Below are 21,932 nucleotides of genomic sequence, written 5' to 3'. Positions count from 1 at the left end.
CTTCCGACTTCAACTGTAAGTAAACGTTTGACTATGTGCACCATGGTGGGCAGATATGTTTTTTTATTTTGAAAGTGAAGAAGTTAAAACGGGTCCAAGACATGAGTGCCTTTAAGACAACATTGACCCATGCCTTTTGCATCTGTTCCTGGTCCCCCAGAAGTACATGGTTCTAATAAATCTAGTCAGTGGCTAAATGTCCACAATTACCATGAAGTAATTGATCTTGCTATTATTTGAATGTCTTGTTGATTTGAGGTGAGTATAACTATAATTATTTGACATGTAAATAATAATATATTTGTTCCTTGAGACTGCACATTCTTTCCTGGGATGTGTTGGTCTTTCTTCTGTTAGCAATGCATGTCTGGGAACTGTATGCAGACAGGCCTACCCCACAGCAGCATTCCTTCTGCCAAGAATGCTTGGGACATACTGTACTTGGGAATGTTGGGTTTCCTGTTACACGGAAGAGTGACTGCGTGATCTCTTGCTTTCATGAGTGTGACAATTGTTGTCCTTGAAGTGACTTCAGATGATGAGAGTAAAACGTAATCTGGATGAAACATAGGAAAGAAAAGAAACCTCAGAACTGAGATTGTGCAATCAAAACCAGTACATACTTCATTGCCGTAGGCGGGGCATGTGAGGAGTGTACAAGGAACCTTGCCTTTTCCCACACGTAATTTCTGAAATTGCTCCATAATTTCGCACAGAACTGAAAAACGTATAATAGTGCCACATACAACTAGACAACTGGTGTTGTGTCTGGGAATCAAGATTTTTTCAGTTAAACTGGATGCGCGGCATAATTTATGCAGCCAGGTATGTAATGTTAATGGCAATCTGACTGGTATATGACTTTACACCAATTCAGTGCTTTAAAAAAAATTGTTGGGCTATACGTAGTATTTTTCTCTCCTGTTATCTATTCATACGGAATGAGATTGTTCCATCTATAATGTACTTTTATATGACGTATTAGGCAAAATAGCAACTCACACTAATTCCCACGCTGCTCTGTCGTTCGGAAGGACTATATGGACACGCATGGGGCCCAAATTGATCACATATGTTAGGCAGCTGAGAGATGGGACGAACCGACTCGGTTCAGTCATTCTTCATCTTTTGAAACTTGTCTGCCTACATTGGGATTTGGGAGTGTTCAGAATCATTCCGTTTTTATCGGAGTAATAGTTCTTTAAAAAAAATGTTTTGTACAAAAAAGGTATATATTAAATGTCGTAGTTGTAAAAAATGTTTTTAAATCTCGCTTTAGCCAAAGACAGTTTTTAGATTGGCTACTCCCAATAGAAATCCCCGACCACACCTGTCATGGCGACGTTGGCTGTAAACCGAACTAAGCATAACCCAGGCCGTCGAATCAAAGGCACTCATTCGATATAAAGTTGTTTTTTTTGCGAGGTTGGAGTAACACCATGTTCAACTACTTAAGATATTGCCTCGAATCTAGGTTGCACCTTTCGATTTCGAGAAAATGAACAACTAAGGACGAATTTGTCAAGTCTCATTGACTTCTCAAACCCCAAGCCCTGGCCCGGTCTGTTTCGCAAGCGTTCCCGGATGTTGCACCTCTGTTTAGAAGAAACCGTGTGCTTTTTAGCTGTCACCCTGTTATATGGACTGATTGGTTCTGTATGGGGTGATAGTGTAGCCTATCTCGTTACTTCCAAACAGCAGTGCTCCGCTAAACGGGAGTGAAGGACTCTGCCGGGTGGTGTTGTGTCGCCGGCATGCAGCGCAAACGTTCACCATTGAGCTGCGACGTTATACTGTATCACGGTGACATCCAAATGTTTACGACCAATGCAGTGGGACAATTTCATTATAATATAGGCTGCTATCATAATCAACATGAAATACACTGGGATGGGAAAAAATTGGCCGCGTTACGTCCGATGACATGTGATACAGCTACCCAGCGTGAAGAAACTACATAAAACAACACCATTGCATTGGTAATTCGCCACGAGTTTTGTCGTTACATTAGCTACGTTAAATGGCATGGTACGCTGCTCTGTCGTACGGGAGAGTCGATATGGACACGCCTGGTGCCCAAATTGACATCCAGATGGTGACCAATACTACAAGTTAACTTTTTTTAATTAAAAAAAAAAAGAAAGTTTTAACTAGCCCCATGCTGCTATTGTTTCCAGCTCACCAGCATAAACTAGCTAGCTGGGAAGGGCTCATGAGGATGACCGATTGAACCAAATATGTACTAAATCTCGCTTTCATTCTGACAGGATATTTTCCTACATGAAATATATCAGACAATGTAATGAAACGTATGCAATCGGGTTACACAAAGTGTTAGGTATTATTTTTTAGTTGAGGTAAAAACGAGCCAGACAAATACAGTACATTTCCAATTATGACAACATGGTGCATGTTTTGTTTTGTCCAACTTTGAACAAGTTGGCATTTCCCATAAAGCGCAACCCGAATGACTCCGTCTGGACTGCTACTCACACATTTAAGTCATGCATACGAATCTGTTTGGATAAATATGAAATCATGTTTAAAATGTTAGTACAAAAAACACTCTCTCAACCACCGATTGAATTAGCAAACCTTCCCACCCCACAGTAATACCCAATACTATCTGTCTCTTTTACAACACATGTAGGGAGAGCAAAGTAAACAAAACGGTGACTCACTGGTCATTAAATGTCCTATCCCTGAGTTTAAAAAGCTGAATACATCAAGCCACTGTAGTTCTCTGTTTAGTTCACGCCCACACTTCCATTTTTCTCTCTAGCTGTCTTTCTTTCTCTCTTTTTCCCTCTCGTTTGCTCTGTCTCTCAATTCAGTTCAATGGGCATTATCGGGCTCCCGAGTGGCGCTGCGGTCTAAGGCACAGCGCTAGAGGCATCACTACAGATCTTGGTTCGATTCCAGGCTGTATCACAACTGGCTGTGACTGGGAGTCCCATAGGGGGGTGCACAATTGGCCCAGTGTTGTCTGGGTTAGTGTTTGGCTGGGGTAGGCAGTCATTGTAAATAAGAATTTGTTCTTGCCTAGTTAAATAAAGGATAAATAGAATATGTTTGCATTGCCAAAGCAAGTGAAATAAACAGTGCACATTTCAGATGTCATATTATGGCTATATACTATATACAGTATTGTAACAATATGCAAATAGTTCTAATACAAAAGGGAAACTAAATAAACGTAAATATGGGTTGTATTTACAATGGTGCTTGTTCTTCACTGGTTGCCCTTTTCTTGTGTACTCATAGTCTTCTCTTGAGAGCCAGGTCTGACTACGGCGGTCTTTCGCTATCAAGGCTATGCTCACTAAGTCTGTACATAGTCAAAGCTTTCCTTAATTTTGTGTCAGTCACAATGGTCAGGTATTCTGCCACTGTGTACTTACTCTCTGTTTAAGGCCAAATAGCATTCTAGTTCTCTGTTTTTTTGTTAATTCTTTCCAATGTATCAAGTAATTATCTTTGAGTTTTCTCATGATTTGGTTGGGTCTAATTGTGTTGCTGTCCTGGGGCTCTGTGAGGTCTGTTTGTGAACAGAGCCCCAGGACCAACTTGATTAGGGGACTCTTCTCCAGGTTTATCTCTCTGTAGGTGATGTCTTTGTTATGGAATGTTTGGGAATCGATTTCCTTTTAGGTGGTTGTAGAATTGAATGTCTCTTTTCTAGATTTTGATCACTAGCGGGTATCGGTCTAATTCTGCTCTGCCTGTGTTATTTGGTGTTTTACGTTGTACGTGGAGGATATTATTTCAGAATTCTGCATGCAGAGTCTCAATTTGGTGTTTGTCCCAATTTGTGAATTCTTGGTTGGTGAGCTGACCCCAGACCTCACAACCATAAAGAGCAATAGGTTCTATAACTGATTCAAGTGTTTTTAGCCAGATCCTAATTGGTATGTCAAATTGTATGTTCCTTTTGATGGCGTAGAAGGCCCTTCTTGCCTTGTCTCTCAGATTGTTCACAGCTTTGTTGAAGTTACCTGTGGCGCTGATGTTTAGGCCGAGGTATGTATAGTTTTTCGTGTGCTGTAGGACAACAGTGTCTATATGGAATTTGTATTTGTGGTCCTGGCAATTGGGCCTTTTTTGGAACACCATTATTCCTGTCTTACTGAGATTTAATGTCAGGGCCCAGGTATGACAGAATCTGTGAAGAAGATCTAGGTGCTGCTGTTTGCTGATCATCAGCAAACAGCAAACAGTAGACATTTGACTTCAGATTCTAGTAGGGTGAGGCTGGGTGCTACAGACTGTTCTCTCTTTCTCTAACTCTCTCTCTCTCTCCTCACAGAGCTTCTGCTGTTCCCCAGAATGTTCAGAAGGAGAGGAGAAATCTCCTGTTCTCGTGGCTGTAGGTAACAGACAGTAGCAGTAACAGTGCGGTGTGGAGTGGCGATGGTCCCCTGGGCCACCTTCCTGGTGACATGCATGTGGATACAAACCCTCAAAGCCTCAGGACTGTACACCTGTCCCAGGATCCCTCGCAAGGAGGTGGATTTCAACGTTAGCTACTCAATACCCCACTTCCAGACAGCTAAACCCATCCAGAACATAGTGATCAACCCGTACAAGCCTGAGGTTTATGTGGCTTCTCAGAATGTCATTGAGGCAGTGAGTGATAGGCTCAGTAAGTTATGGGAGCTGAGGACAGGCCCAGTGGGCATCCCAGAGTGTCAGACCTGTGGTCTGTGTGGCATTGAGGCTGATCCTGAGGACTCAGTGGACACGAACAATGAGGTCCTGCTCTTGGACTCATCATCTTATCTTACCTCTCTATACTCCTGTGGGAGCTCTCAGCATGGGGTCTGTTACTTACATGAAATTAACTCTAACGGTACCCCACCTACATCTGAATGTCTCTTCAGGCAGGATGCTAACTCACCATCCGACTGCCCTGACTGCCTGGCCAGCCCCCTGGGCACTGAGGTCATCATCGTGGAGCAAGGCTACACAACCTATTTCTTTGTAGTGGCTACACTCAATGAGAGTGTGGCACAGAGGTACGGCAGATTGTCCATATCGGTGCGCCGGCCGCTGTCGACCCTGGATGGCTTTGACATGGTCATGAAGGGTCTGACCGTGCTCCCTCAACTACAGAACTCCTACCGGATTGACTACATCTACAGCTTCTCCACACAGGATTATGTCTACTTTCTGTCTGTCCAGAGGGAGAACTTCCTGGACTCCTCTCTGTATCAAACGCGTCTGAGCCGTCTTCCGGTGAAGGACACAGAGGTGTGGATGTACCGTGAGCTGGTGCTGGAGTGTCGCTTCGAGTCCAAACGCAGGCGGAGGAGGAGAAGGACAGGGAGCAAGGTGTTCGAGGACGTGGTTTATAACAGGCTGCAGGCGGCCCACTTCAGCCGGGCCGGGAAGGAGCTGGCAGACGAGCTAGGAGTGGGGGAGAAGGATGACATTCTCTATGGGGTGTTTGCAGTGACAGATGACTCTGGGAAGCCCTACAGTAACTCAGCCCTGTGTGCCTTCCCAATTGACTACGTGAACAGGGCCATTGATGAGGGAGTGGAGGACTGCTGCAGCTCCAGCCCAGAGCAGCTTTCCAGGGGGCTCTGCCACTTTCAGCTCTGCGAGAGCTGCCCTCATGAGGTCAGTGACAGGCCTACTCCACTCTCTTCTGCTCTGCCAGGGCTTCAGTTAGGTAGTTGGTGAAGCCTGATGGTAGACAGGATTATGTAATAGTTTGATTGATATTCAACAGTCCAAAATGACTATGTCATTGGACTGATATAGGTTATTCTTATTGCATTGTCTATTAGAAGTCCCAGTACTATGAGAGGAGGAAGTCAGGTGTGTGAGAACAGGGAGGAAGAGAGGGAGGGAGGGGTGAATGAGTCAGATCTCACCAGCACATTGCCACACTGTTGTTCTGCTCTGTTGAGTTTCAGCACATGGTAATAACCATGATTGTAAGGGTCGGAACTGTTGATACTGCCTTAGTACATGAAAGCCCTGCTATCGCTGTTCCTGAAATCTTAACTATGTTAGGTTAGGTTAGACTTGACCTATTGTATGATGCCCTATGTTTGAGAAAAACAAATGAAACAGTTTAATAATATTATGACTACGACTAGGTTAAAGTGTGACATTAATTATTACTTTGAAGAAGATGAATTGGAAATGTAGTGTATGGATAGTTGGACAAATAGACAGCAGCTGCATTCAAAAAACTGTATTCATTTAAAAAAAGAAAGAAATGTGTTTGGCTGTGTAATATCCGCTGTTAAGGTGTGGTGACTCGTAAACTATGAGCTCATAGAACGATGTATACACCTGCAGGTACGGTGTGTCAACTCAGAGGTTATAAATGGTGTTGATAAAGAGACGGAATGTGAAGGGGGAGGGAGTGTATCTCTGCGCCTGTCTCCTACAAGTTTTGTATGAGTGCATGGAAACAGGCACACCAGACACAGGGAGAGCGAGCACCGGAAAGAGCAAGGAGCAGGGAATGGCCTCCATTTAAAGTAGCTGTGTCACTTCAAAGCATTTTACTGTCTGACTCAACCAATAGAGGAAGAACAGTGTTTGTAGGGTTACTGTTTACAGGAAGGGATACTCCACTTATTCCATCTCTGAGGTGTTTTAAGTGGATGACGCCATGAGTTGTCTGCTGTCGTTCGTCAGTACTGTCATTAGTGTTTAAGTCAATAAAGTACACTGTTACAAAAGTTAAACAGCCAGCCATATTGTCAATGTTAAAGATTTCAATTGATTATAGTATTTGTATGAGTACTCAACAAAAATGCTGGGTTAAAAATGACCCAGTGCTGGGTAAAAAGTGGACAGAACACAAGTTGGGTTATTTTTGACCCAGCCAGTTGGGTCACTTGAGCTATGATCCACCGTGTTAGATCAGAAGACTGAAGGCATGGCTTAGTAGGGGAGTTACTTTCAGATTGTTATATTTGACCAACTGTGAGAGTACATTTGATTCCACTTCATCTGTTCTGTTATATTGTCAACACAAGTTAAAGTTGAGCACTGACACTTTTGTATCTCAATGTCGATTACACAAGTTTATTTCATCAAGGGCCTATGCGTATGCCAGTGTTGGGATAGTTACCACTTTGTTTTGCTGTTGAAATAATGTTATTCATGTTTTTTCTATTAAATTATGTAATGTGCAAAAATATTGAAGGGAAAGGTACATTTGCAGTGCACAAACATGAAGAAGTGGCCAGAAATACCTATCTGGAAGCCACACACCCAATAGGCCACGCCTCCTGAAAATAACCTAAGGATTACATAAAAATACCCATCTGCTGGGTCAACTCAGCATAAAAGTGAATAGAAAAATTGAATGATTAAATGTTAAGAAAATTGTAAAATTGTGTAATCCAAAAACGTGGCCTTTTGGTTTCAGAGTTATTTTTGGCCCGTGAGAGTAAATCTCATTCCTTTTCATCATGTTAAGTTTATAAACTGAAAATTAAGAAAAATCTATATTTTTGCACATTGCACGTTTTAATATAAAAAATAACAGTATAACATTATTTAAATTATTTAAATATTATAACAATGTGGTAATTGTCCCACCTTTGGGATATACATAGGCACTTAATGAACTCATTCTCTTGTGTAAGCCTGATTAAAGCTACAAAAGCATCCAGAGCAATGTGTTTAGCAACAACAGTCCCCATGCGGAGCAGTGTTTTTTTTTTGTCTATTGCTTTTTTTGTTCTTTTCAAAAGTATGTCCATCTCTGATAAGCTACACAAGAAAAGGCTTTATATATACAGTGGGGAGAACAAGTATTTGATACACTGCCAATTTTGCAGGCTTTCCTATTTTCAAAGCATGTAGAGATCTGTCATTTTTATCATAGGTACACTTCAACTGTGGGAGACGGAATCTAAAACAAAAATCCAGAAAATCACATTGTATGATTTTTAAGTAATTAACTTGCATTTTATTGCATGACATAAGTATTTGATCACCTACCAACCAGTAAGAATTCCGTCTCTCACAGACCTGTTAGTTTCTCTTCAAGAAGCTCTCCTGTTCTCCACTCATTACCTGTATTAACTGCACCTGTTTCAACTCGTTACCTGTACAAAAGACACCTGTCCACACACTCAATCAAACAGATTCCAACCTCTCCACAATGGCCAAGACCAGAGAGCTGTGTAAGGACATCAGTGTTAAAATTGTAGACCTGCACAAGGCTGGGATGGGCTACAGGACAATAGGCAAGCAGCTTGGTGAGAAGGCAACAACTGTTGGCACAATTATTAGAAAATGGAAGAAGTTCAAGATGACGGTCAATCAGCCTCGGTCTGGGGCTCCATGCAAGATCTCACCTCGTGGGGCATCAATGATCATGAGGAAGGTGAGGGATCAGCTCAGAACTACACGGCAGGACCTGGTCAATGACCTGAAGAGAGCTGGGACCACAGTCTCAAAGAAAACCATTAGTAACACACTATGCCATCATGGATTAAAATCCTGCAGCACACGCAAGGTCCCCCTGCTCAAGCCAGCGCATGTCCAGGCCCGTCTGAAGTTTGCCAATGACCATCTGGATGATCCAGAGGAGGAATGGGAGAAGGTCATGTGGTCTGATGAGACAAAAATAGAGCTTTTTGGTCTGAACTCCACTTGCTGTGTTTGGAGGAAGAAGAAGGATGAGTACAACCCCAAGAACACCATCCCAACTGTGAAGCATGGAGGTGGAAACATCATTCTTTGGGGATGCTTTTCTGCAAAGGGGACAGGACGACTGCATCGTATTGAAGGGAGGATGGATGGGGCCATGTATCGTGAGATCTTGGCCAACAACCTCCTTCCCTCAGTAAGAGCATTGAAGATGGGTCGTGGCTGGGTCTTCCAGCATGACAACGACCCGAAACACACAGCCAGAGCAACTAAGGAGTGGCTCTGTAAGAAGCATCTCAAGTTCCTGGAGTGGCCTTGCCAGTCTCCAGACCTGAACCCAATAGAAAATCTTTGGAGGGAGCTGAAAGTCCGTATTGCCCAGCGACAGCCCCGAAACCTCAAGGATCTGGAGAAGGTCTGTATGGAGGAGTGGGCCAAAATCCCTGCTGCAGTGTATGCAAACCTGATCAAGAACTACAGGAAACATATGATCTGTGTAATTGCAAACAAAGATTTTTGTACCAAATATTAAGTTCTGCTTTTCTGATGTATCAAATTTGATGTATCAAATGTATTTGATGTATCAAATACTTATGTCATGCAACAAAATCATGCAAAATCATGCAACAAAATGTGGTCCTTCTGTAGCTCAGTTGGTAGAGCATGGCGCTTGTAACGCCAGGGTAGTGGGTTCGATTCCCGGGACCACCCATACGTAGAATGTATGCACACATGACTGTAAGTCGCTTTGGATAAAAGCGTCTGCCAAATGGCATATATTATTATTATTATTATTAACAGTGACTGGTTAGCAACTAGCTGTCCTCTCAGGTGGAAGCTTCTAACTGGGACTAATGGCTGTAATAGGTTATCACTCAAACAACTAGAGTGGATACCAGTAGTGTTGGATCTGTGACCTCCACATGCATGGATCATATCTTCACTAATGCTGAGGAGCTTTGCTCCAAAGCAATATCTGGTCCCATTGGCTGTAGTGACTGTAACATTGTGGCAATAACAAGGAAAGCCAAAGTGGACCTAAATTAATTTATCAGAGATGATGAAGAAAAAAATTCCTCAGGACACTTTTGTTAAATATGTATTTAAAAAAAAAAATGTGTTGGTCTGATGTGTATCATTAAGTGAATCCAGATGCAGCACTGGAAGTATTTAAATGACATGACAATTGTTGACAAGCATGCACCTGTTAAGAAATGAACGGTGAGAACTGTTAGAGTCCTCTGGACTGATGATGAATTGAAAAAGTGTATGGTTCAAATAAATTATGCAAAAGTGATGGCTAACAAGTCAGGCTGCACAGCTGATTGGTTGACACACTATACATTGAGAAATGTTGTGACTAGGGCTGTGGCGTCCCTCTCTCTCATGACATTTTGTCAGCCGGTTATTGTCAAACAAATAACTGCCGGTCTCACGGTAAATTGACCGTTATTTTACATAAACACATTTAGCATCTCCTGACTTCCATGTATAGTCTACAAGCCACTGAAAGGAGACCTTTGGGACATCTACATTTTAAAAAGTCTAACGAATCCATTTAGTATAGCCTACACCATCACAATAAATTCATGATTTATTTTAGACAGGTCTAAAGAAGCATGATATGAAGAAAATGTAGTCTATTTCAGAAGAACAGAATACCATACTCTGAGTTGTCCTTATGTTAGGCCCTGATCTGGCTGTGCCATATGGCTGTGGGCGACACTAGTTCATTAAGCAGATTTTCTTAGAATTCCGTGGCATTATTTTAAATTATTTTATAGTATGAAGAATACAATTGAACATAACTAAATAAAATAGAAAGGATATTTCATCCTAACGATTTGAGGGACATGAGGCTATTCTGTGTTGAACTGTTAACATAGAAACAGGTCCTCCTAAATGTTTAATTTAGAGTTATTTATGCAACTTTACAAAAGTTGGGCTATTTGTTATACACTCTTAAGACAGCATGATGCGACTCTAATGATGATGATTTAAAAAAAAGTTGCTTGAAAGGCTTGAGCTCTGCTATGTTTTTTTTAGTTGTGATATAATCCTTATCAAAACATATAGGCATATTGGCTAGGCTACATGAGGTGTGTGACTACGATTTGAAAAAGTGATAATATATCATTCACAAGGGATAGGCTAATATTGTCATCCATTAGGCTATTCTTCATTTAATGTTTGTTGTCTTTACGTATGCTAAATAATATATGTGTGAATTTGGATTTAGAATGGACCATTATCATACACCCGTCTCAATACAGGGGAAGTGGAACAAAAATACATGTCATCTAATGCACTTAAATAGCGGATGGAGGACGCTTTTCTCATTATTCATTTTCATGCCAGGCAGGCTATACTCCTGTTGTAAAGCGAAATAATGTGCTTAATATTATGAAAGTTGAGAAATAAATATTGTAAGCCTATAGAAAGCTGATTGGAACCTCCTCCTTTTAGTAGAGGCCGTCAGAACTCTGTGTTAATAATAATAATAATATATGCCATTTAGCAGACGCTTTTATCCAAAGCGACTCAGAACATTCTGTGTTCTCAAGCAATTCTACCAACTGAGCTATAGCCTATATAGAAATGTTGCTTGACATGAGCTCATGGCCTCTCATGAAGTATTGGATTAGATTTTCTATTATGTTTGCATTGATGTCAGAGTGATTAGAGGGACAATAGAGTGCTGAGTACTAGGCACTTAGAAAGTTTGGTAGGCTACTAATGAGCATCAGCAGGATCAGAGCTTGAAAAAGCCTAGTTACCGTGACTAAATGGTCACATAGAATTTGGACTTGTGACCGCCGGTGTGGCGGTAATTCGGTCACGATAACAGCCCTAGTTGTGACTAAACTTTAAAAAAGAATAAGAAATTACATTACCAAATCAAGATAAATTGCATAAAACACAATGGGAAAAGACCAGAGTACCTTATATGATATCATGGGCAGAAACCCCAATTCATCTCCATCGTTCATCGAAGTTGATGGGTAATTTATAACAACACTTTTCAATATTGGCAATCATTTCAATTACTATTTCACTAGTAAAGTGGAAAAACAACAGTAGATAATGATTGAGAAGGATTGCTGTTTTGAATTTGGTCAAGTTCACGTGGGAGAGTTGGAAAAACTATTGTTATCTATTGTTTCACAACACTCTTAAAAACACCAATATTCAGGTTGAAGAACTACTTTTGGTGTTTCAAGGTACTTCAATTCTGTTTTGAAATACATTCTGTGTATCGCAACGATTACATTGGGTTTACATTCAACCACCCTCCACATCTTAGGTTAGGTGCACTACTTTTCTTGGTTTTGCTACATGAAGATAGCGGTTTGAGTCCTTCTACTTTCACAGTTTGAAGCCATGGTTCACTACTGTTTTATAGCCGTTTTCCTTTACGTGTCAGGGTTGTTAGAGCTATGCTCTGTTACAGGGGTGAGGGCTGGAGGAGCCAGGGCTGGGGTACATCCTCCCTCACAGTGGAAGATTCCCCTCGCCTCTTCCTCTGTGTGTGTGTGTGTGTGTGTGTGTGTGTGTGTGTGTGTGTGTGTGTGTGTGTGTGTGTGTGTGTGTGTGTGTGTGTGTGTGTGTGTGTGTGTGTGTGTGTGTGTGTGTGTGTGTGTGTGTGTGTGTGTGTGACGGAGGGTGTGTGACGGAGGGTGTGTGACGGAGGGTGTGTTCAGGACACTACAAAAACAAATCAGATTAACTTATTGCAGTTTAATGGAGAATATGACAAACAACCAATATAGGCAAAGTGGGATCCTGAGTGGCGCAGTGGTCTAAGGCACTGCATCGCAGTGCTTGAAGTGTCACTACAGACCCTGGTTCGATTCCAGGCTGTATCACAAGTGGCTGTGATTGGGCATCCCATAGGGTGGCGCACATTTGGCCTAGCGTCTTTAGGGTTTTGCCGGGGAAGGCCGTCATTGTAAATAAGAATTTGTTCTTAACTGACTTGCCTAGTTAAATAAAGGCAAAATTTAAAAAATAGAAAAACTATGTCATGTAAAATAAATCAGTGTATTCACCATTTTAATCAACCAATCTAAAAAGGGAAGTGGAAATTGTGTGAAATGAGTACTCATGTCGGAGTAGTCAGTCAGTCAGTATGAGTAATGTTGTTGTCTCTATGTGTGTTGTGTCTGTGCAGAGCTCAGAGAACAATGCCACGTGCAGGGAAAGTCCCACCCTAGTGTCTAAACCCTACTACAGGGTGGACCTCTTCAACAGGTACATGAACAACGTCCTGCTCACCTCAGTGTTGGTTACCATCATCGGGGACAACACTGTGGCACACATTGGCACAAAGGACGGCAGGCTGCTGCAGGTACACTCACTGTGTCTGTGTGTTTAGTGTGTTTGTGTTGCAGTACAGTAAAAAGTCACTGAGGTGTCTAGTAGGAGAATATGAATTTACAGTGTCTATTTCATGAATTCAGATTCAGTAAAAGTGGTGGTAGATTGAGCTGTATTAAAACAATTGTACCATGTGCATGACTGTCTTTCCTCCATATATACAATCAGTTTTTTTCCAATGAAGATCATTAGCTCTCTCAGCACGTTAACCAACCTAAGTAGAACATATTATAAATCCATTCCTTTCACAGGTCTGCCATGGCTCAGGGATATAACTGTAGTGTCTTTGACTGTTGTAGCTCATCCTGAGGAGGTCAAGTCCCATCATCTTTGCCAACTATTCCCTGGGTGAGGAAACAGAAGTGTCCAGGAAAGCTGCTGTGCAATCCGACGAGTCCTTGCTCTTCGTGGTTGGAAATAAGGTGCCTTTTCTATTCAGTCATAAGTGCTCATTACCCCCACTTTGCTTATTTGTTTTACTTTTGATTTCTAAAGGCAGAGAATACACTGTAACAATTTATTTCCCGCTCCCTTTCTTTTCTCTCTTCCCTCTCTCCCCCTCTCTTCACCTCTCTCTCTTCCTCTCTTCCCCTCTCTCTTCCCTCTCTCCCCCTCTCTTCACCTCTCTCTCTTCCTCTCTTCCCCCTCTCTCTTCCCTCTCTCCCCCTCTCTTCACCTCTCTCTCTTCCTCTCTTCCCCCTCTCTCTTCCCTCTCTCCCCCTCTCTTCACCTCTCTCTCTTCCTCTCTTCCCCCTCTCTCTTCCCTCTCTCCCTCCCTCTTCACCTCTCTCTCTCTTGCTCTCTTCCCCTCTCTCTTCCCTCTCTCCCCCTCTCTTCACCTCTCTCTCTTCCTCTCTTCCCCCTCTCTCTTCCCTCTCTCCCCCTCTCTTCACCTCGCTCTCTTCCTCTTTCTTTGTAACAGATGTTCAGTGTGTCTCCTAAAGGGCCCGGATGTAAACACTTTCTAACCTGCTCCACATGCCTGGCGGCGCCCAGGTTTACAGGGTGTGGCTGGTGCTCGGCGGTGTGCTCCAGGCAGGAGGAGTGCCCCGCCCAGTGGAAGAATGAGTCCTGTCATCCCTTCATCACAGAGGTAACACTGCTTGGGGTCCGGAGTAAGGAGTGGTTCTTTTTAAACTGATCCTCTGTTATAAATGTCAGAACAACGACCACCACATGGGTCGAAGAAACCGATACATTGTTAATAGAATATTTGAAAGTGAGTAGTTGAGCATTTGAAGAAAATGTGTAAAGCATTTGAGGAAATGTCAACTGCATCATGTTTTTCTGATCGTATTGTATGGGGGGATTCAGTTTTTCCCTAAGACAGCTCCCCCTAATGGCGAGACAGAGCTTAAGCTGTGTGGCTGGGAGTTCCAGTCTCCTATAAGACCAGCCATCATCAGCAAGGAGACACACCTGGTGAGGGTGGGAGAGACCCCCTGCACTGTACTGTCCGAGAAGAGCAACAGCACACAGTAAGTAACAGACACAGAATGCATGGAGACATCCAAGCTTCAAATCAACTCTGTCAAAAATGACCTCATAGTTTTGTTATTATTGAGGCTGCAGTCAACACTGATCTTTCACCCTGACCACTCCTAGGCTGGTGTGTAGCATTCACCCTAATGTTACAGGCCCATACCAGGATCTCAACATCACTGTGGAAGTGCATGAGGGGAAGGTGGAGGGATGCTACTCAATCCAAGGGCAGGCTCAAATTACCGGGTTCACTTTTGTGGTGAGGAGGATTACATTTGTTTGACTGTTGACACAACCTTTTATTCAAAACAATGTATTTCATCCACTCTAATGTCTACAATTCTATCCAGGAGCCAAGTATCACAGAAATCATGCCTGACTACGGGCCTCAGGTAGGGGGGACTTTGGTCACACTGACAGGGCCTCACTTGAATGCTGGGATGATTAAGACTGTCTCTATAGGAGACCAGGACTGCCCCATCAAGAGGTAATTATGGGCATCTACCGTTTCAGCTGTGCAATTTGCTCTCTCAGCCTGGGTGTCTCATTGTAACTGTCGAACCTGTGTCTTTTTATAGTACATATGACTTTTACTGTTTCTGTCTAGATCTATATCAGTGTCCATAATATTATGTTATTGTCTTACTGGGTCTCTGTCAGCATCTCTAAGGGTACGGGGACCACGTCCTCCATAGTCTGCCGGTCTAAAGGTGTGGCAGCATTGAAGAAGGTGCCCGTGAGGGTTGTCATTGACCAATCCCAGGTGTCCACTAACAAGATGTTCCACTACAAGAGCAACCCTGTGATCACTGAGATACGGCCTGCCTGCAGCTTCCGAAGGTAGGCCATACAAATGGATACTAGCCACTAGGCATCATCTGTGTGCATCTGGGCCTAGCTGACTGACCTGAAAATGTGCTATATAGGACTGTAGAAAACAGTTAATTGCACACAGCTGATGCGGACCAAGAAGACGGTGATAAGTCAAATCTATTCCGGGCAGTGCCTACACATTTAGCTGAGGGAAAACAGGCTGTGCAGGAAATGTGCAATCTCTAGACGCAATGAGGTTAACCTAAGTGAGGATGTGATTAGCCAAAAGAAATAAACAAGCTAAGACCTGTTGTGTAACAATGCTGTGCCTTTTCTGGGTCACATTTCAGAAACTGGCACAACCATTTGAATAATAATAGAGGTTTATTCAAATAGTGCAAATAGTGCTGGTTTCTACAGTCAGCAGCGTTGACCTCTAACACCGAGTCTCTATGTGTTTGTTTTCCTCCTTGTTCAATCCTGTGATTAAGTGGATCCAAGATCATCATCAAAGGCAAAAATCTGGACTCTGCGTACAACACTGTCATCCACTACAAATCCAACAAACTGAAGAAGTCTCTGCAGCGTGTAAGTTATCCGGCAGGGATCACAACTCTGGGCTTCATAAGCCTATGATGGGGTAATATCCATTAAATGCCAGTCTTTGATTTTATTTGATTAAATGACCCCAGAGTACTGTTATTGACACTATTTGATGTGTCGAACATACCGCAGGTCTGCAACGGCACAGCAACCCCCACGCACATGGAGTGCTTTGCCCCCGTCTTCCCCAGAAACGAGACAGACAAGGGCTTTATTAATATCAGCATGGACGGGGCCATCAATCTGGTGAAGAAGAACTTTGAATACCAACCAGACGCCAGCATCACCCCCTTTGAGTATGAAGGCAACGTACTGAGCCTGAGCCCTGGACAGACTGAGGTTTCACTGCATGTACGTTCACCATCATACACACAGGACTCAGCTTTGAAGAGAGCCAGTTACGTAGTCAGTCAATCAATCATCATTGTTTTCAACCATTACATTAACTCTAGATTAACCAATTGGTTGATGGGTAAATCTAACCACAATTGTTGTTGTAGAAGTAGTGTGAGTAGTTGATTTCGTAGGTACCAGTGGGCAAAGCTGGTTGAAATGACTTCATTGCAACCAGTTTACAACTGAAACCGTGGTTTTAAAGATGTCATTTCAACCAGCAATATTCAAGCTCCAATTCCTCATGAAGTGTTTTCCCATGTTCTGCAGCACAACAAGCTAAGCATGGTGAGCCTCTGCATGGAGATCATAATGACCATCGGAGGTGTGGACTGCGGAGTCCAAGTGCTGGACAACGAACTGACCTGCAGGATCCCCAAGGAGCTCATCATCCCCAGGGAAGGTTCGCCTGTCATGGTGAGCTACTGTAATGGTTAACTCAATTGAACTTAATCCTTAATTGTCTAAGGGGGGGGAGGGGACTGAGAGACTTAAGAAAGGTCAGGTAATTATTTTAAAAAAATATATGTGTGCTTTACCCATATAACCCTGTTTTGGGGCACTAAACTACTCCCATATACACTCAGAGGCCAGTTTATTAGGTGAGTGAGTCACGTGGCCGTAGCTTCCTATATAAAGCAGGCAGACAGACATTGAGGCATTCAGTTACTGTTCAATTGAATGTTAGAATGGGCAAAACGAGTGACCTAAGTGACTTTGAGCGGGATATGATCGTCGGTGCTAGGCGCTCCGGTTCCAGTATCTCAAAAACAGCCGCCCTCCTGAGTCTAGGGTTTCCAGCGAATGGTGCGACAAACAAAAAAAAAACGTTCAGTCAGCGGCAGTCCTGTGGACAAAAGAGCTCGTTGATGAGAGAGGTCGAAGGAGAATGGCAAGAATCGTGCGAGCTAACAGACATGGATATTTGAATTTCTGTTTACTTATGGAATTGACCCTAACCTTGAAAGCAAACCATCAATCCATTAGTAAACTGGTCCTTAAATTAAAGTGATAATCAAACTGATCCCCGAATAAGGTGTGAGTAATATCCTGTTCTTTTGTCCTAGGTGTCTGTGAATGGGCGTGCCTATGAGGTGGGCACGGTGGTCTTCGTCAACAACACCACCAACATAGTGTTTATCATGTTTGGAATTGTCATTGCGTTGTGTGTTGGTGCTGCCATGGCCTTCATCACCATGAAACATGTGAGGAGGAAGAAGAAAGGTGAGAACCGTTACTGTGTGTGGAATACGCTACAAGAAGATGTACTTCCATCTACCAGTACTCTTAAATGATAGCACGGGTTAGACAGACGTACATTTTTATGCCTTTAACAATTGTCGTCATGTAAGCAATAACTTACCATGTGTGCATTTAAGACATTTCATATTTTCTGCTAGGTATCTAAAGTTTTTGAGTATGTACTGTATAAGGCAATGTAATTCATTATGTTGATGAAAACATTTCAGCCAAAGTAGACACTGGTTTAGCAAGGATGTTTGTCCGCAGTCGGATAAGCAGCAACCCTGACCAATCCCCCACAGGTGACTATCGACAAGGTGAGATCCTTGGAGTGAACATTTGTTATGGTTCATTAATCTTGTGATTCATATCAATGAATCAATGGTTTCTCTTGCCGTGTCCCCTCTGTACTCCAGAATGGTCCAACCAGGTCAGCCAAAGGACAGGCTCAGGAGGGATAGCCTTACATAGCCTGCTCTACGCTGCCACCTTTGACCCCTCAGCCACACCTCTGATCTCATTGGACACCCTGAGACCTGAGCTCCTGGAGGAGGTCAAAGACGTCCTGATCCCAGCCAACAGGCTCAAGGTTCACCACAACCAGATCATCGGCAAAGGTATGGTCTGGATAGCCCGTTCCAAGATCTGTTTGTGCTGTCTTGCCAACTCCTATGGTCATTGTCATGCCAAACAGATCGGGACCTCCTCAGATACCGACTAAGAAAAGCAAAATGGGTCTGGCCGTCATCTTCATTAGAATCCATCTATTTCTGTTTCCACTCATTTACCTGTTCATTCTTTTTTCTTTGTTTAAGTTTAAAGTATGTAACTAGACTAGCGCCATATCCCCCAAAACACGGATGTTATTTTGTCGTTATTCAGGTCATTTTGGGACTGTGTACCACGGCTACCTGACAGACAACAATAACCAAGAACAGTTAATCCACTGTGCTGTTAAGTCATTGAACAGTATGTGGATTCTTCTCATTTTGTTGGACTGAGCTCTCATGCCATAAACAACTGTGCCAGTCATCTGTGGTGTATGTCCTGCTTGGTACACATAGTTCAATTCTCCCTCTCTCAGGGATCACAGACCTGGAGGAGGTGGAGCAGTTTCTGAGAGAGGGCATCCTGATGAAGGAGTTCCACCACACCAATGTTCTCTCCCTGCTGGGTATCCTGCTGCCTCAGGAGGGGCTCCCCCTGGTGGTGCTGCCCTATATGAAACATGGAGACCTGCGCCACTTCATACTCTGTGAAAGGAGGGTATGTTAAAGGCCGACTCTTCCTCATACTTCATAATAACAAAGTGTAGCCACTAGTCAGTTCGTCAGAGCGAATATACGTTTATATTGTTCACGAATGACTCCTGTGTCACCTCTCTTCCTCCAGAATCCAACAGTGAAAGACCTGATTGGCTTTGGGCTACAGGTTGCCAAAGGGATGGAGTACCTGGCCCAGAAGAAGTTTGTACACAGAGACCTGGCAGCTCGAAACTGCATGTAAGTGCAGGGCAGCTCTATCACTCGTTAATGTTTTGTGTCTGCTATTTCTCAATCCAGTACCTGGCTGTGCCATCGACAAAAGTCTGTCTATTATCTATGGTCTCTTTAGGCTTGATGAAACGTTTACGGTGAAGGTGGCAGATTTTGGAATGGCCAGAGATGTGTTTGACAAGGAGTACTACAGCATCCAGGACCACAGGAAGGCCAAGCTGCCAGTCAAGTGGATGGCCATAGAGAGCCTGCAGACACAGAAGTTCACCACTAAGTCAGACGTGGTGAGGGATTATGACTCGATTTCAATTTTCTTATAGCCATTGAATACTGTAGCTAGCTGTCTTAAAGTACAAAAAAAGTATGAAAACGGATGCACTCACTACTGCAAGTCGCTCTGGATAAGAGCTTCTGCTAAATGAACCTGGTCCAGGACTTGCTCGAGATCCAGTTCCTGTAAATGTTTTCTAGCTCTTTTATCCCTTGTCTTCACAGTGGTCATTTGGGGTCCTGATGTGGGAGCTGTTGACCAGAGGAGCGAGCCCCTATCCTGAAGTGGACCCCTACGACATCACTCACTTTCTATTAAAGGGACGCAGGCTGCACCAACCACAGTTCTGCCCTGATGCTTTGTAAGTGATCTAGTGTCAGATAATTTTAACGGGCAACCGGCGGCATGCGGATCACCCCAATCAAAGTTTCCCGTTCCTGATCAACAGCTATTCTATCACAGTCGTTTATAGCTGTTGTTGTTGCATTAGGAACTCGGTCATGGTTGTTGACAGCTGTTGTCATTGTTCTATGCTGTTGTTTCTCTACAGGTACTCCATCATGCTGGAGTGCTGGGACCCGGAGCCAGAGCTCAGGCCTGACTTCCACACGCTGGGCCAGGAGGTGCTAGAGATCTTGTCCTGCCTGGAGGGAGAGCACTACATCAGCCTGAAGGTGACCTACGTCAACCTGGACCAGCCACGGCCTTACCCTGGCCTTACCACCTCTGCTGATGAGGCTGAAGCCTCTGGATCTGACTCAGACAGCGTTGTGTCCAGCTGAGGACCACAGAGCCTCAGGGGTCAACAGAACTGACAGGTCCATACCATACCAGAATTTACTGGACCAAACCAGACCAGGACAGTAGGGCGTGGTCAGAGGGCACGGATGGGGGCATGACCATTCACCGTAGATGGAGGGCTCCCCCTATTCCCATCCACCACGCAATATTAGTACACAGAAATCATTTTTCACTTCTGTTACTCGAGACTGGATTGACAAGGAATAGAATATTGATGATTGTCTAAGAAGACCTTGTGAAATGTGTTGACTTGTGTGAGCATTGACACTGAATTTCAATGTAGTTTCCCCTTCCTTGTGAGTACACAAATTATGACTATATCATATTTGTCTGTACTTTCAATGCACTTGTGTGTTTTTTTTAAGGACGATTTTCAGGTGAAGAAATTGTATTTATAATGGGACACCAAGTGAACCTTCTCCATTTCTGAAACACAGCTGTAAATATGAACAACTGAATGTACAGTATACTGTATGTCTGAAATGTGTTTTTGTGTAATAATAACTAAGGACTGTGATTTGAACATGTCCTGTTAAATCAGATGGATTGTCACACGTCATATTTTTCTCACTTTTTTTGCTGGCATCCAAAGATATGCCTTAGAGATGGTCATTTGTGTTGATGGTCATTTGATGTATGGTTCTGAATGTGGCCATTGACTGAACTGGTCATTCTCATTGATACTTCTGAGAGGATATTTCAGTGAACCAAACTAGCTTTGTCTATGGTTATCTGTTAGCATTCTAGTAGATACACATAGACTTCCAGTCATTGCGCTAAAGATAGTTAGAATTGGCTTGCGAAACTACAGTGGGGAGAACAAGTATTTGATACACTGCCGATTTTGCAGGTTTTCCTATTGACAAAGCATGTAGAGGTCTGTCATTTTTATCATAGGTACACTTCAACTGTGAGAGACGGAATCTAAAACAAAAATTCAGAAAATCACATTGTATGATTTTTAAGTAATTAAATTAGCATTTTATTGCATGACATTAGTATTTGATCACCTACGAACCAGTAAGAATTACGCCTCTCACAAACCTGTTAGTTTTTCTTTAAGGATCCCTCCTGTTCTCCACTCATTACCTGTATTAACTGCACCTGTTTGAACTTGTTACCTATATAAAAGACAACTGTCCACACACTCAATCAAACTCCAACCTCTCCACAATGGCCAAGACCAGAGAGCTGTGTAAGGATATCAGGGATAAAATTGTCGACCTGCACAAGGCTGGGATGGGCAAGCATCTTGATGAGAAGGCAACAACTGTTGATGCAATTATTAGAAAATGGAAGAAGTTCAAGATGACGGTCAATCAGCCTCGGTCTGGGGCTCCATGCAAGATCTCACCTCATGGGGCATCAAAGATCATGAGGAAGGTGAGGGATCCACCCAGAACTATACGGCAGGACCTGGTCAATAACCTGAAGAGAGCTGGGACCACAGTCTCAAAGAAAACCACTAGTAACACACTACGCCATCATGGATTAAAACCCTGTAGCGCACGCAAGGCCCCCTGCTCAAGCCAGCTTCGTATTGAGGGGAGGATGGATGGGGTCATGTATCGCAAAAAACACAGCCAAGGCATCTAAGGAGTGGCTCTGTAAGAAGCATCTCAAGGTCCTGGGGTGGCCTAGCCAGTCTCCAGACCTGAACCCAATAGAAAATCTTTGGAGGGAGCTGAAAATCCGTATTGCCCAGCGACAGCCCCGAAACCTGAAGGATCTGGAGAAGGTCTGTATGGAGGAGTGGGCCAAAATCCCTGCTGCAGTGTGTGCAAACCCGGTCAAGAACTCCAGGAAACATATGATCTCTGTAATTG

General features: G+C 43.3%; 1 protein-coding gene across 1 annotated transcript; it reads left to right on the top strand.

Annotated features, from left to right (window-relative positions):
• Nucleotides 1–645: 645 nt before the first annotated feature.
• On the top strand, nucleotides 646–20,648 carry LOC124031573 (macrophage-stimulating protein receptor-like). The gene is made up of 21 exons (XM_046342984.1): nucleotides 646–825; nucleotides 4,307–5,622; nucleotides 12,800–12,976; nucleotides 13,305–13,427; nucleotides 13,928–14,098; nucleotides 14,320–14,483; nucleotides 14,611–14,746; nucleotides 14,838–14,974; nucleotides 15,148–15,327; nucleotides 15,792–15,888; nucleotides 16,036–16,254; nucleotides 16,567–16,713; nucleotides 17,364–17,520; nucleotides 17,766–17,855; nucleotides 17,955–18,155; nucleotides 18,421–18,507; nucleotides 18,623–18,804; nucleotides 18,931–19,040; nucleotides 19,153–19,318; nucleotides 19,530–19,666; nucleotides 19,856–20,648. Exons 2-21 carry the CDS (start codon nucleotides 4,411–4,413, stop codon nucleotides 20,085–20,087), a joined length of 4,125 nt encoding a protein of 1,374 aa, XP_046198940.1. The 5' UTR covers nucleotides 646–825; nucleotides 4,307–4,410; the 3' UTR covers nucleotides 20,088–20,648.
• The last annotated feature ends 1,284 nt before the right edge of the window (nucleotides 20,649–21,932 follow it).

This window comes from Oncorhynchus gorbuscha, linkage group LG03, assembly GCF_021184085.1.
Source record: "Oncorhynchus gorbuscha isolate QuinsamMale2020 ecotype Even-year linkage group LG03, OgorEven_v1.0, whole genome shotgun sequence".
NCBI lineage: Eukaryota > Metazoa > Chordata > Actinopteri > Salmoniformes > Salmonidae > Oncorhynchus > Oncorhynchus gorbuscha.
This window is presented reverse-complemented; position numbering and strand designations above follow the sequence as displayed.